Consider the following 14,429-nt stretch of genomic DNA (forward strand, 5'->3'; position numbering starts at 1 on the left):
AAAGCTCAAATGCTAACTTTCAAGTTTATTTTAGATGTTCACACTAATGACCGCCGGAAGTCATGAACTGCGATTAACAAAGTTGTAAAAGTGGGGCAAAATTCACTTTACAAATGTCTCCCTTATCAACAGAAATCTGGGGCTCCAGTGAGGTCATAAGTCCAGGACTCGTGTCATGGACACTAAAAGAAATATAGGTTCAAACTTCCTCATCGGACCGGCTTAATTTACACCTTAACTGTTTTATTTTGCTTTTTTGAACTAACTCCCCACTCCAGAAATGTAACTGACACGCTCTAGTAGGGAATAAATAAACTTGTTTTAATATTTTTCCAGCACAATAATATTCTTTTGCGTCTGGCTTAAATATGGGATCGGCGATAGAGGGGGGAAAAAAATCAATGCAATTCAGTTACTATTTTAAAAGTTAAGATTTCTGCTGCTTGGCGTTCTCATAAATTCCGGATGAAATAGAATGTTGTATATAAAAGGATCATTAATTTATTGTACAGCAAATTGCTTAGCTAGCTCTTTGTAAGATCTAGGAGCTCATTATAGTTGGGGGGGGGGGAGTTAAATGTATATCCACTAATGAGTAAGGCCTGTGTTTGTTTCATTTTTCCATTCTTTTATTCTTTTTCTTTCTCTCTCCCTTTCTTCCTCACTCTTCCTTTCTTTTTTCTCTCCCTCCCTCTTTCTTTTTCTCTCCTTTCTTTCTCTCTCCCTTCCTCCCTCTTTTTTCTTTCTTCCTATCTCTTTTCTTTTTCTTTCTTTCTCCCTCCCTCTTTGTCTGTCCCTCTTTTTTTCTTTCTTTCTTTCTGTCTCTCTCCCTTCCTCCCTCCTCTTTCTTTCTTTTTCTTTCTTTCTTTCTTTCTTTCTGTCTCTCCCTTCTTCCCTCCCTCCCTCCTTCTTTCTTTCTTTTTCTTTCTTTCTTTCTTTTAGGAAATGTTTTCTTACCTTTCAATGGAGGTGAAAAAATTGGCAGAAAGCTACAACGAAAGATTATTGGATACCCCGCACAATCCCATCTCTCTAGGTAAGATTGGCTTTAATGGAAACGACATGCATAAAAGATTTGCTGGTCTCCCTTCCAAATCAGTGTGTGGTGTGTTATATGTCATATTCTGGGCAGAATAACATTAAAATATTGCACAAGGGATGTTATGATAGCAGTCTTCCAATATTTAAGAGGCTGCTACACAGAAGAGGGGGCTTCAACGTATTCTCCAAAGCACCCGAGGGCAGGACAAGGTGCAATGAGTGGAAACTAATCAAGGAGAGAAGCAACTTAGAACTAAGGAGAAATTTCCTAGCAGTGAGAACAATTAATCAGTGGAACTCCATGCCTCCAGAAGTTGTGAATGCTCCAACACTGGAAGTCTTTAAGAAGATGTTGGATATCCATTTGTCTGAAGAGGTGTAGGGTTTCCTGCCTAGGCAGGGGGTTGGACTAGAAGACCTCCAAGGTCCCTTCCAACTCTGTTATTCTGTTCTATTTTGTGCACAAAATGAAAAATAATTTCTCACGGGTGTTTCCCCCCCCCTATTTGCCGTTCTGAGCCATGTTTCTCCCCCAGGACCGCAAAGCGTTTGAGATTCAAAAAGAGAAAGGCGTGAAGTGTTGCTACATACCGGTGTGGGTTTGTTTTTTTTGTTTTTTTTGTATTTCCAGCCATGTCCCTGGGAAAACTGGACGGAGAAAACCCAGAAGCTGTCACGCAGCTCGGATCCATGCTTTTCACCAGACAAGTTTCCGGAGCAAGGTCAGTCCATTTATATATTAACATTTCGATTCAGGAATATCTTGGTTCATAGAACTGGGTTGCACCACGAGGGGCCCCTTGCGAAGATCTGGGGCCCTTTAACTATGGCGGCCCTTGAACTCGTCTTTAAATTTTGCTGTTTTAATCTTTACGGCATTTATTCGTACGGCGTTCAATCATCTTACGCCGTGTGCGTTACGGATCGTAACTTGGGAGAAAAGTTGCAGGATAACAGGCAGCCTTTCAGTTAAGCCGGGCCCTGGCTTTTGCGGCTTGATGGACCCATGGATGGGGCGCGGGGGAGAAGGGGGGGGAGCATGCACGTACGTTCAACTCTGTTCGCGCATGCACCCGCTGCTCACACCATTGGAGCTTCACGCATGAGCAATAAGTTGATAGACAAATAGATGATTGATAGATTAGATAGATAGACAGACAGACACAGGAAGGCAGGCAAATATGCTAGATGATTGATAGATTAGACAGACAAAAATGATAGATAGATAGATAGATAGATAGATAGATAGATGATAGATAGATGATAGATAGATAGATAGATAGATAGATAGATGGATGATAGATAGATAGATAGATAGATAGATAGATAGATAGATAGATAGATAGATGATAGATAGATAGATAGATAATTGATAGAGAGTCTGATAGATAGACAGATAGACATAATAGATGATTGATGGATTAGGTAGGTAGGTAGGTAGGTAGGTAAGTTGGTTGGTTGGTTGGTTGGTTGGTAGGTAGGTAGGTAGGTAGACAGACAGACAGACAGACAGACAGATGATAGATAGATAAATAGATAGATAGATGATAGATAGATAGATAGATAGATAGATAGATAGATAGATAGATAGATAGATAATTGATAGAGAATCTGATAGACAGATAGACATAATAGATGATTGATGGATTAGGTAGGTAGGTAGGTAGGTAGGTAGGTAAGTTGGTTGGTTGGTTGGTAGGTAGGTAGGTAGGTAGACAGACAGACAGACAGACAGATGATAGATAGATAAATAGATTGATAGATAGATAGATAGATAGATAGATAAATAGATAGATGATAGATAGATAGATAGATAGATAATTGATAGAGAATCTGATAGACAGATAGACATAATAGATGATTGATGGATTAGATAGATCGACACGGCAGATAGACAGATAGATAGACAGACATATGCTAGGTGATTGATAGATTAGACAGACAGACAGACATGAGTGAGAGAGAATTGATAGAGAGTCTGATAGATAGACAGACAGACAGACAGACAGAATAGATCAGGGGTGTCAAATTGAGGAGTGCTTAAATTTGACCTGGACGTATCCAAGGACCGGCCCGCGGTGCCTCTCACAGCCTCGGCATGGCCCATTTGTGGCCGGCGGAGTGCTGTTGAAGGCTGGAGGAGGGGGGGGGGGGAAATGGGCTGCGCCTCACAGTCCTAAGACGAGGACCAACATAGGCAACCTAACCACTGATTTTTTTTTTACTCGGAAGCGAGTCTTGGCAGATTTCAAAGCCGCTTCCATTTTGGGCACCTCCGCGGAAGACGACCCCCTTGGTGGAGTTGATGTCCTTCGATTTCCAGAGTTGAGCCCTCCCTTTCCCCCAAGTCCAGTGGTGGTAGAAAGGCCTTTTGACACACACACACACACACCATTTCCTTTCCTTGCAGGGTGGTGTCACCTGGGACGCTGCAAACGGTGAGCGGACACGCCTTCCGAGGTTTCATGGCCCACACGGACCGATACGGCTGCTCCTACCTCAACGCCGCCTCGGCCATCGGGATGAAGGCAGACGACGTGCAGGTGTTCATCAAGAGGCTGGACAGATGCCTGAAGGCTCTGAGAAAAGGGAAGAGCCCCCCAGAGGGACCACCACCCAGCGAAGATATGGATTCTGACCTGGAAAAATGCAAGATCGAAGAAGGGGGAGGCGCAACAGCCCAGCCTTAGATTATCCCCAAAATTACTTCCAGCTTAGAATGGTCTTGTTTTTTTTTTAAATAGAAAAATAATCAAATGTCAATCAACTCAGGGCCTTCTCCTCCCATTCCCCCATTGAAACGAATCAAGAGAGAGTTATAGCATAGCCCAGTGATGGAAAACCTTGAAGGCACCGAAATAGAACATGCGTGCATATGCGCGTGTCAAAGCAGCAGAAACCTGAAGAGACATGCGCGCACATGCCTGTTTTTTGGATGTTTTGGGGCATTGTTCAGGGATTTTGGGGGGGCCAAAAATGCCTTGGAAAACAGCCTGGAAAATTGCCTGGGAAAGGCCCCCAAACCAGCCTCAAAACAGCCCAGGAAACGCCCTGAAAACCCCCCGAAAAATGGCCTGTTTTTTGGCTGTTTTCCAGCGTTCCAGTGCTCACAAAGACCATGCGTGTGTGTGCGCCGGGAATCAGAAGAGCAGCTGGCGGCGGCGCAGCCATGTCTTTTCCCAACATTCAGACGTGCTGGTTCTGTATGCGCCTCGGCTTTCTGGGAACTGAATCCAAGCTGCTTCAAAGGTCTAACTACTATTCATAGGGAAGAGAGTTCACACATACCTCCTTGCCTTAATACACTCTTAACCTTTGCTTGAGCCTACTCGGTAAAGCAGGCTTCCTGTGTAAATTATTTATTTAGGAAAGTGCTGTAGTAGTCGTTGATAAATAAATGAAATTGTCCTGTCGGTGGTGCCAGAATCACAGAACCGTTCTCAGGGGTGAGGGAGCTGTACCCTCTTGCCTTTGACATAATCCTTCATGAATCATTTATTTTGAGACCGCTTCTATGGAATCTCAGCCTGTCTCATTAAAGCAGTTACTTGTCTCATTAAAGCAGCTACTTGTCTCATTAGCTACTTTCTCATTAAAGCAGCAGCTTCACCAAAATAATTTAGTCCTATTTCAGTTGGTATCAAAAGGAATCATTTATTTTGAGACTGCTATGGAATCTCATTAGCCTGTCTCATTAAAGCAGCTACTTGTCTCATTAAAGCAGCTACTTGTCTCCTTAAAGCAGCTGCTTTCTCATTAAACCAGTTATTTCACTGAAATAATTAAGTCCTATTTCAGTTCGTGGCCACACCCACACCTGGTTTAGCAAAGGGGGGGGAGTCCCAATACGTCCCATGATGCAGCCTTGACAACGAGAGTTCGACATCCCTGATCTATGCTGATCCTCCTCCTCCTCGCCCCTTTCTGCAAACCCCACTCCCTTCTAGCACTGATGATGTTCCCTAGTTGGGCCATGAAACGTCTGCAAGAAAACAGATCAGCTTAGAGAGCACCAAGGACCTTATAGTACTCCAACTCCTACTCCTACTTTCTGCAAACTTAACTCCCTTCTAGCACTGATGATGTTACCAGTTGGATAATGAAATGTCTGCAAGAAAACCACCAAGCTCAGAGAGCACCAAGGACCCCACAGTCCTCTTCCTCCTCCTCTCTGCAAACCTCACTCCCTTCTAGCACTGATGACGTTACCTAGTTGGGTCGTGTAATGTCTGCAAGAAAACAGATCAGCTCAGAGAGCACCAAGGACCTTACAGTCGTCCTCCTCCTCCTCTTCCTCCTCCTCTTTCTCCTTGTCCTTCTCATTCCTCCTCCTCCTCCTCCTCCTCCTTTCTGCAAATTTAACTCCCTTCTAGCACTGATGACGTTACCAGTTTCTGCAAGAAAACCACCAAGCTCAGAGAGCACCAAGGACCCCACAGTCCTCTTCCTCCTCCTCCTCCTCCTCCTCTTCCTCTCTGCAAACCTCACTCCCTTCTAGCACTGATGACGTTACCTAGTTGGGTCGTGTAACGTCTATGCAAGAAAATCAAGCCTGTTTCTCCCCCCCCTCCCCTTTCTCGCTTTCTATATTGCTGCAGCACAGAAACCCCAGCAGAATATAAAATGCAGCAGTCCGATTTATAGGAAGGGAAGCAAAAGTGCATTAAGTGGGAAACGATGGCACTGCAGCTGGAGCTGGGCAGACCAAACATTCTCTACTGTACAGTCAGCAGGGGGTTTTTTCGGGGGGGGGCGGGGGAGGCTGGTGCACAGATGCTTATCAAACGATCCGTGTTGCATCCGTGTTTTCTTTATTTCGCTTCGTTGTCCTTGGGATTGCTGTGCTTTCTCCTTCCTCTCCCAGTGCCTGCCCTACTTTTTCAACACCTGCTTTTGAGAAAAACGGAGGTGGCATTCCCTGCTTGCAAATTTTGCAGTCTTGTACCTCATGCAGTCAAAGGCTTTTTGTTTTTTAAAGTTTCCAGAAGCAACTCCAGTTCCAAAATTAGCAGAATCCAAAAGGTTTGTTTCCCAGATGATTCATTGTCCTTAGATAATTCATCCGATCCCAACTGGATCGGAATGTGCACCGTCATTTAAATGCTGTGTTCCTGTAGAGTAGAGAAGTGAAGAGAAGAGAAAAAAGAAGGGAAGATAATTGAATTAATTGGAATGAAATCAAATGGAATGGAGTAGAATAGAATAGAATAGAGAATGGAATGAAAATGGAATAGAGAAGTAAAGAAAAAAGGAAGAGAAGATAATTTAATTAATTGGAATGAAATCAAATGGAATGGAGGAATAGAATAGAATAGAGAATGGAATGAAAATAGAATAGAGAAAGAAAAAAAGAAGATAATTGAATTAATTGGAATGAAATCAAATGGAATGGAGTAGAATTGAATAGAATAGAGAATGGAATGAAAATAGAATAGAGAAAGAAAAAAAGAGAAGATAATTGAATTAATTGGAATGAAATCAAATGGAATGGAGTAGAATTGAATAGAATAGAGAATGGAATGAAAATAGAATAGAGAAGTAAAGAAAAAAAGATAATTGAATTAATTGGAATGAAATCAAATGGAATGGAGGAATAGAATAGAATAGAGAATGGAATGAAAATAGAGAAGAAAAGAAGAGAAGATAATTTAATTGGAATGAAATCAAATGGAGTAGAGGAGAGAATGGAATGGGATGGAATAGAATAGAATAGAGAATGGAATGAAAAGAGAAAAGAGAAGAAAATAAAAGATAAAAAAGGGAAGAAAAGATAATGTAATTAATTGGAATGAAATCAAATGGACTGGAGAAGAGAAGAGAGAATGGAATGGGATGGAATAGAACAGAATAGAATAGAGAATGGAATGCAAATAGAGTAGAATAGAGAAGAGAAAAAAGGAAAGAAAATTGACTTAATTGGAATGGAGTAGAATAGAATAAGAATAAACAACAGAACAGAATAGAAGCTGGAAGGGCCTTGGAGGTCTTCTAGTCCAACCCCTGCTCCAGCAGGAGACCTTATGTATCTTATTGTTTTTCACCTTCTTGGGGGTGGGTGGGATGCACACACCTTCCAATTTCTTCCAGGCTCCCTTTGGTTGGCTGTAAGTGTCCATTTCTGTCTGCATATTTCAGCTCCTTTCATCTCGGTTTTCTTGGACAATATTATTATTATTGTTGTTGTTGTTTCCTTGGCATTTCCCTAGGCTGAACCCTGTCCAATCCTATGATTAATGCTTATGGCGAATAAATGCATACTAAACAAGACTTCTACTTTTCCCACATCTTAGCAAATGGCCTGTTTGGGAAGTTGGCCGTTCGCGGGGCTTGTTCTGAGTCGGATCGCGGTGCCCTTTCCTGCTTTCAAAGCTGCTGTGAAACCTCGGTTCGGATGGGGTGAGGTGGACGCGTGAAGGACAGACCAGGTGAGGACTGGATGAGATAAACCGAGCTGTAGAAACCCCGAGGAGCTGCAAATCTTTCCTCCTAAGAGTAAGCCAAGTGTCACTATCCAAGGTAAACCTATTGTATATCCTAACGTGCAGAATAACAGAGTTGGAAGGGACCTTGGAGATCTTCTAGTCCAACCCCCTGCTCAGGCAGGAAGCCCTATGCCATTTCAGACAAGTAGTTGTCCAATCTCTTCTTAAAAACTTGTAGAATTCACAACTTCTGTTGGCAAGTTGTTCCACTGCTTCATTGTTCTCACTCTCGGGAAATTTCTTCTCAGTTCTAAGTTGCTTCTCTCCTTGATTAGTTTCCACCCATTGCTTCTTGTCCTGCCCTCAGGTGCTTTGGAGAATAGCTTGACTCCCTCTTCTTTGGGGCAGCCCCTGAGATATTGGAAGGCTGCTATCTTGTCCATCAGAATAGAGCTGGAAGGGACCTTTTGAGGTCTTCTAGTCCAGCCCCCTGCTCAAGCAGGAGACCTTATAGCATTTTCAGATAAGTGGCAGTCTAGTCTCTTCTTAAAAACTTCCAGGGATGAAGCACTGAGCTGGCTATTCCGGCAGGCCCCGGGCTGTTGACCTCATGACTGAGGCCCAGCCCCGATTAGACTGGGTGTATGATGTGGCTTTTTAAATCTATGTTTCTTTGTTTTTAACTTTTCTATTTTTTAAATGGATTTGTTGTAAGCCGCCCGGAGTCCTTTGGGATTGGGCGGCCTATAAATTCATTAAATCTAATCTAATCACTCACAACTTCTGAAGGCAACTTCTGTTCCATTGGTTAATTGTCCTCACTGTTAGGAACTTTCTCCTTAATTCTAAGTTGCTTCTCTCCCTGGATGAGTTTCCACCCATTGCTTCTTGTCCTGTCTCCAACTTCTGGAGGCCCAGTTGTTCCACTGATTAATTGTTCTCACTGTCAGGAAATTCCTCCTCAGTTCTACGTTGCTTCTCTCCTTGATGAGTTTCCACCCATTGCTTCTCGTCCTGCCCTCAGGTGCTTTGGAGAATAGCTTGACTCCCTCCTCTTTGTGGAAACCCCTGAGATGTTGGAAGACTGCAATCAAGGTCCATCAGGGACCTTGAGGTCTTCGCATCCAACCCCCTGCTCAAGCAGGAGACCCCAGATCATTTCAGATCAGTAGCTGTCCTTAAACACCTCCAGGGATGAAGCACCTACAACTTCTGAAGGCAACTTCTGTCCCACTGGTGATGACTTCTCCTCGCTGTTAGGAAATGAGGACCTTCTCTTCGTTAGACCAGACAGACCCAATTCCTGCAACCGTTCTTCACATGTTTTACTAAGTTCACCCCTTGGTTTTTGTTTAAAGTCTTTAAAAGTGAGGCTTCCCCCCCCCCCCCCCGCCATTATTATCATTAGTACCAAGAAGTTGTTGGAAGGGCAATGGGTCATCAGTCTTCAACCTGCCGTCCCCAGGAGATCTTCTCCCCACCATCTGGGATCTCTCGGTCTGAGTCGCGTGGCTGCAACGAAGGCAAATTAAAAAGTGCACCAGCCTGGCTTTTTCCTCTGAAATTGCCTTGTGTAAATGCCTGGAAAACGCTGATATTTTTGTTTCTATAAATAGCAACGCTCCCGCACGGAGTATTTCATCTGCGCGGTTCCCTTCGCTCCCCGATCACCAGGACTCGGAGAGGGGAATGCAAATTACGCTTCTCATGCTAAGAATTTAGCCAGCGACCAAATCTTGGGAGAGGGAGGAGAGAGAGGTGGGAGAGAAAGGAAGTAGGGAGAGGTGGAGGGAGGAGAGACAAGGAGGAGAGAGATGGAGAGGAGAGAGAAGGGGAAAGAGAGAGGGAGGGAGAGAGAGGAAGGAAGGAGAGGGAGGGGTAGAGAGAGGGAGGAGAGGGAGGAAGAGGGAGAGGGAGGAGAGAAAAGGAGGAGAGAGATGGAGGGGAAAGAGAGAGGGAGGGAGAGAGAGAAAGGAAGGCGTGAGAGAGGGAGGGGGAGAGAGGGAGGAGAAAAGGGGAAGGAGAGAGGGAGGGAGAGAGGGAAAGGGAGAGGGAGAGAAGGGGAAGGAGAGAGAAGGAGGAGGGGGAGTTGTAAGGGAGGGAGAGAGAAAGGAGAGGGAGGGAGGGAGGAAGAGGAAGGAAAGGGAGGGAGGAGGGAGGGAGCGAGTGTGGAAGGAAAGGGAGGGGAGAGGAGGAAAAGCGATTAAGAGAGGTAAGAAAAGATGGAAGGAGAGGGAAAGAGGAAAGAGAGAGGGAGGGAAGGGGGAGAAAAAGAGATTGAGAGAAGAAAGAAAAGATGGAAGGAGAGAGAGGGGGAGATGGAGGGAGAGAGGAAAGAGAGAGGGAGGGAGGGGAGGAAAAGCGATTGAGAGAGGGAAGGAGGCAGGGAGAAAGAGAGAGAGGGAGCTCACTGTGTGAAATGAACAATTGGCTGAATCAGGTTTCTTTACAAAGAGCCAAATTTAGACTCGGCTGTTTCCTTACGTGTGCAGAAAGAAACCGAGGTTAGCTCTCATCAAGGACTTCGTTTGACCCAGGGTGTTTTCCAAAGATTTTGGTCCCCACGATCAATCAACCAATCAGTCAGAATAGGAGTTGGGAAGGGACTTGGAAGGTCTTCTAGTCCAACCCCCTGTTCAAGCAGGAGAATGCATACCACTTCAGACAAATGGTTGTCCCAGCTCTTCTTAAACACCTCCAGAGCTCACAATTCCTGGTGGCAAGCCATTCCACTGGCTAATTTTACCTCAGAATCACAAGAGCTTCCATGCCTTTGAATTCTTTCCAGGTTAAGTTTCTGATTGACGCTCTCCTTTTATTTTAATCTGTATGAGACGGTTTCCCCATTGGACGTATAAATAATTCCCCTCTGAGGTTCTTATTTTGCCTTTCAGCATTTCTTGGGAAAAATGGACGTGGGTTTGTGTTCAGAAAATCTACGTATGACAAAAACGCACCTCCTTGGACTTAAAACAAAAAATGCGACTGTAATTTAATTATGAATAAAAGTAGACGGCTTTATCTGGATTACGGTAACGTCATACGTTCTCACGTACGGATTAAAACGACTCATAATTGATTGCAAGGTCCCGTTTGAGAGGATGCAGAATATTCTTAAATATCTCCAGTGCAAATGAGCTGGAACTCAAAAGACTCCCTTTTGGTTTGTGATCATTAAGGTAAAGGTTCCCCTCCTTGCACATATGTGCTAGTCATTCCCGACTCTAGGGGGCGGTGCTCATCTCCGTTTCAAAGCCGAAGAGCCAGCGCTGTCCGAAGACATCTCCGTGGTCATGTGGCCGGCATGACTCAATGCCAAAGGCGCACGGAACGCTGTTCCCTTCCCACCAAAGGTGGTCCCTATTTTTCTACTTGCTTTTTTTAATGTGCTTTCGAACTGCTAGGTTGGCAGAAGCTGGGACAAGTAACGGGAGCTCACTCCATTACGCAGCGCTAGGGATTCGAACCGGCAAACTGCCGACTTTTCTGATCAAGAAGCTCAGCGTCTTAGCCACTGAGCCACCACGTCCCTTTGCAATAATTATAACTCCTTAAAATCCACCTGCTAGGAAACAGGTCTTGTGCTTGGAATTGTTACCCCTGAACCTGTCTTCAGGGACATCCCTGGGAAACGGGAGGGGGTGGTGGTCAGAAAAGTCAAGATGGCGGCTAGGACTATAGGATCCAAGTCCCACTTGCAACTAGGTGGATTTCTAGCCAGGCCATTGAAGCTGCTATTTCATCCTTTTACAGATTCAACTCAAACCAGAAGTTTTGTTGCTCTTGTTGTTGTTGTTGTTGTTGTTGTTGTGATTAATGGACAACTAGAAGACATCGTGGAAGATTATTTTTATGCGAGATGAGTACTGCAAGATTATTTTGGGTGCAAAAATGGAGAAAGACCCCAAGTAGAGGAATGGTTGGTAAAAAATGATGGAAATTAACGAGAGATGGCAAAATTAACTCGTCGGCTTGGGAGAAAAAAGGTAGAATTAACCTCTCAAAGAAAGTGAAGTAAAACAAGCTGCTCTTTCTAAAATCTGCTTTCTCATCCTCCCGTTGGGCTCTCTCCTCCTTAATCCACGTTGCATCGTTACTTATTTATGATTCATATGGCAACAACAACAACGTAAATGCCTTTTACCCTGCGCCCAGGTGGGAGGGGGTGGAAGATTGGAGGCATGCAAAATTTGATTAAGGGGAGGGAAGGAGGGGGCAGAGAAGGAAGGAAGGAAGGAAGGAAGGAAGGAAGGAAGGAAGGAAGAAAGAAAGAAAGAAAGAAAGAAAGAAAGAAAGAAAGAAAGAAAGAAAGAAAGAAAGAAAGACAGCCCTATGGGCAAACCGGAAGTTTGGGGGTGGACATACGGGTTTCCTGTAGGGCCGTTTTTCACCCTCCAGAAGTCCAAACTTCCGGTTTGTGCATTGAGTTGTTTTTCGCCCTCCGGAGGCTTCAGGGAAGCTCCCGGAGGGTGAAAAACTGCCGAAAATGAAGGCCGAAGTCAGCTGGCAGAGCTGACAGGGCAACGCCTTGTGTGCCCTAAGAAATGGCTCTGCCTGCCACCTGTGCCATGGGTGCCATAGGTTCGCCATCACTGTCCTATTCGCTAACAAAACATTTGTTTTTTTTTAAAGAAAGATATGAATAGCAAGATGACATTGCGATCGTACTTTTCTGGAGAAAGCCAAAACCCAAATGCCCCCCTGATCCTTTTGCTCTCGTGTCGGTTCTGTTTGTCTCCTCCGATCTGGTGGCTCTAAATCTGGAGGGATCCTCTTTCATTAATTCCCGTTTTTTTATTATTTGCTCCCTTTCTATTATTTAATGTTAGCTGCCTCCTCCCATCAATGGGCTCGGAGTGTTTTCAACGGTGATCTCCTCCCGCCTTTTGAGTCCTGTCTTGAGTTTCAAACCTTCATTCACCAACTGGCAGGAGGTGCCTGAGCTCCTGCCATCCAAAAATCAGAGTAAATATAATTTAACCTTGCTGGCATTGCCCTATTCCCGATTCCATCCACTAGGAATGGGCGGCAGAGGAGAGAAGAAGCAGCCAAGGGCTGCCTAGACAGAGAGGCAGGATAATGGTTAGGATGATGGATGGGTGGGTGGGTGGGTGGATGATGATAGATAGATAGATAGATAGATAGATAGATAGATAGATAGATAGATAGATAGATAGATAGATAGATAGATAGATAGAGCGGGTGGACAGACACAGACAGACAGACAGAGGATAATAGGATAATGGAGGGATGGGTGATATAGATGGTAGATGGATGGATGGATGGATGGATGGATGATAGATAGATAGATAGATAGATAGATAGATAGATAGATAGATAGATGATGGATGGGAGATAGATAGATAGATAGATAGATAGATAGATAGATAGATAGATAGATAGATAGATAGATAGATGATGGATGGGAGATAGATAGATAGATAGATAGATAGATAGATAGATAGATAGATAGATAGATAGATAGATACAGATAGCTAGCTAGCTAGCTGGATGGATGGGTGGATGGATGGGTGAGTGATAGATAAATGATAGATGATGGATGGATAATAGATAGATAGACAGACAGACAGACAGACAGACAGATAGGATAATAGTTAGGATAATGGAGGGATGGGTGATATAGATGGTAGATGGATGGATGGATGGATCGATCGATGATAGATAGATAGATAGATAGATAGATAGATAGATAGATAGATAGATAGATAGATAGATAGATACAGATAGCTAGATAGCTAGCTGGATGGATGGGTGATGGATGGATGGGTGAGTGATAGATAAATGATAGATGATGGATGGATAATAGATAGATAGACAGACAGACATAGAGACAGACAGACAGATAGGATAATAGTTAGGATAATGGAGGGATGGTTGATATAGATGGTAGATGGATGGATGGATGGATCGATCGATCGATGATAGATAGATAGATAGATAGATAGATAGATAGAGATAGATGATGGATGTGAGATAGATAGATAGGTAGGTAGGTAGGTAGGTAGGTAGGTAGGTAGGTAGGTAGGTAGGTAGGTAGATAGATAGATAGATAGATAGATAGATAGATAGATAGATAGATAGATAGATAGATAGATAGATAGATAGATAGATAGATAGATAGATAGATAGCTGGGTGGATGGGTGGATGGGTGGATGGGTGGATGGATGGATAGAGACAGACAGACAGACTTTGTTGTCATTTTAAGGAGTGATGAGAGGCTTATTATCCCGGAAGAAGCCCTGGATCGTGTTTTGCTCTCTCTACCCATCCATCCATCCATCTATCCATCTATCTTGGTGGGCCGGCCACCCTCACGGCCTGATGCTTGTGCTTCCACGGGACCCCTCCCCACCTCGATTGGGCTAGATCAGGACCTCGCCCTTCCCTTCCAACTCCTAGATGCCAGAGTGGCATCTGGGGTGCAAACCCTCCCAGATATCTTCCCTTACCCCCCCCTCTACCCCCCCACTTCCCAACCCTGCAGATACACAACTGGAAGGGAGTGCGGGGAAGCGGGGTGGAAAGTGGCACCCCAGTTATGCCGCTGGATTCCTCCCCAGCCTAACTCACTGAGGTGTGGGGGGGGAGCTGAGTGACCCCCCCCCCAGAGCCCCCTAAGCCATGGCTGGTTCAACCCGCTCTACCTGGCCAGGTTGACCACCCATGAAGGCAGGCGAGGCACCGCCCCATTCCCTCGCAAGCTCTTCCCCCACGGAGCCTTTTGGGTGGGGTGGTGGTGGGGGGGGGGAGAGAGCTGAATAATTCAGGAGAAAGGAGGCGGGAAAGCCCAGGCGGAGGAGAGGCAGAGCCTCCGCCCCAGCTGCAGCCCCTTGCAGAGAGAAGCGGCGCTCGCCGCTGAAAGCGCCGCCGAGAGAAACGCGCTAGTAGCTGGCAGCGGCTGGAGCGAGCGCCCCTTTTTGCAGCATGCAGCCTGGCTCGCGCGC

The 14,429-nt window shown here is 44.9% G+C and overlaps 1 protein-coding gene across 1 annotated transcript in view; it reads left to right on the forward strand.

The window, feature by feature from the left end:
- Positions 1-3,776, forward strand: part of SEPSECS (Sep (O-phosphoserine) tRNA:Sec (selenocysteine) tRNA synthase) — a 20,534-nt gene extending 16,758 nt beyond the window's left edge. The window contains exons 9-11 of the mRNA XM_087724892.1: positions 943-1,036; positions 1,673-1,763; positions 3,452-3,776. Of these exons, the coding sequence (XP_087581018.1) occupies positions 943-1,036; positions 1,673-1,763; positions 3,452-3,731 (465 nt within the window). The 3' untranslated portion in view covers positions 3,732-3,776. The remainder of the gene's footprint in view (positions 1-942; positions 1,037-1,672; positions 1,764-3,451) is intronic.
- The last annotated feature ends 10,653 nt before the right edge of the window (positions 3,777-14,429 follow it).

Source organism: Thamnophis sirtalis, unplaced genomic scaffold, assembly GCF_051295495.1.
Source record: "Thamnophis sirtalis isolate CommonGarterSnake01/CBP01778 unplaced genomic scaffold, rThaSir2_p1.2 scaffold_10, whole genome shotgun sequence".
Lineage (NCBI taxonomy): Eukaryota > Metazoa > Chordata > Lepidosauria > Squamata > Natricidae > Thamnophis > Thamnophis sirtalis.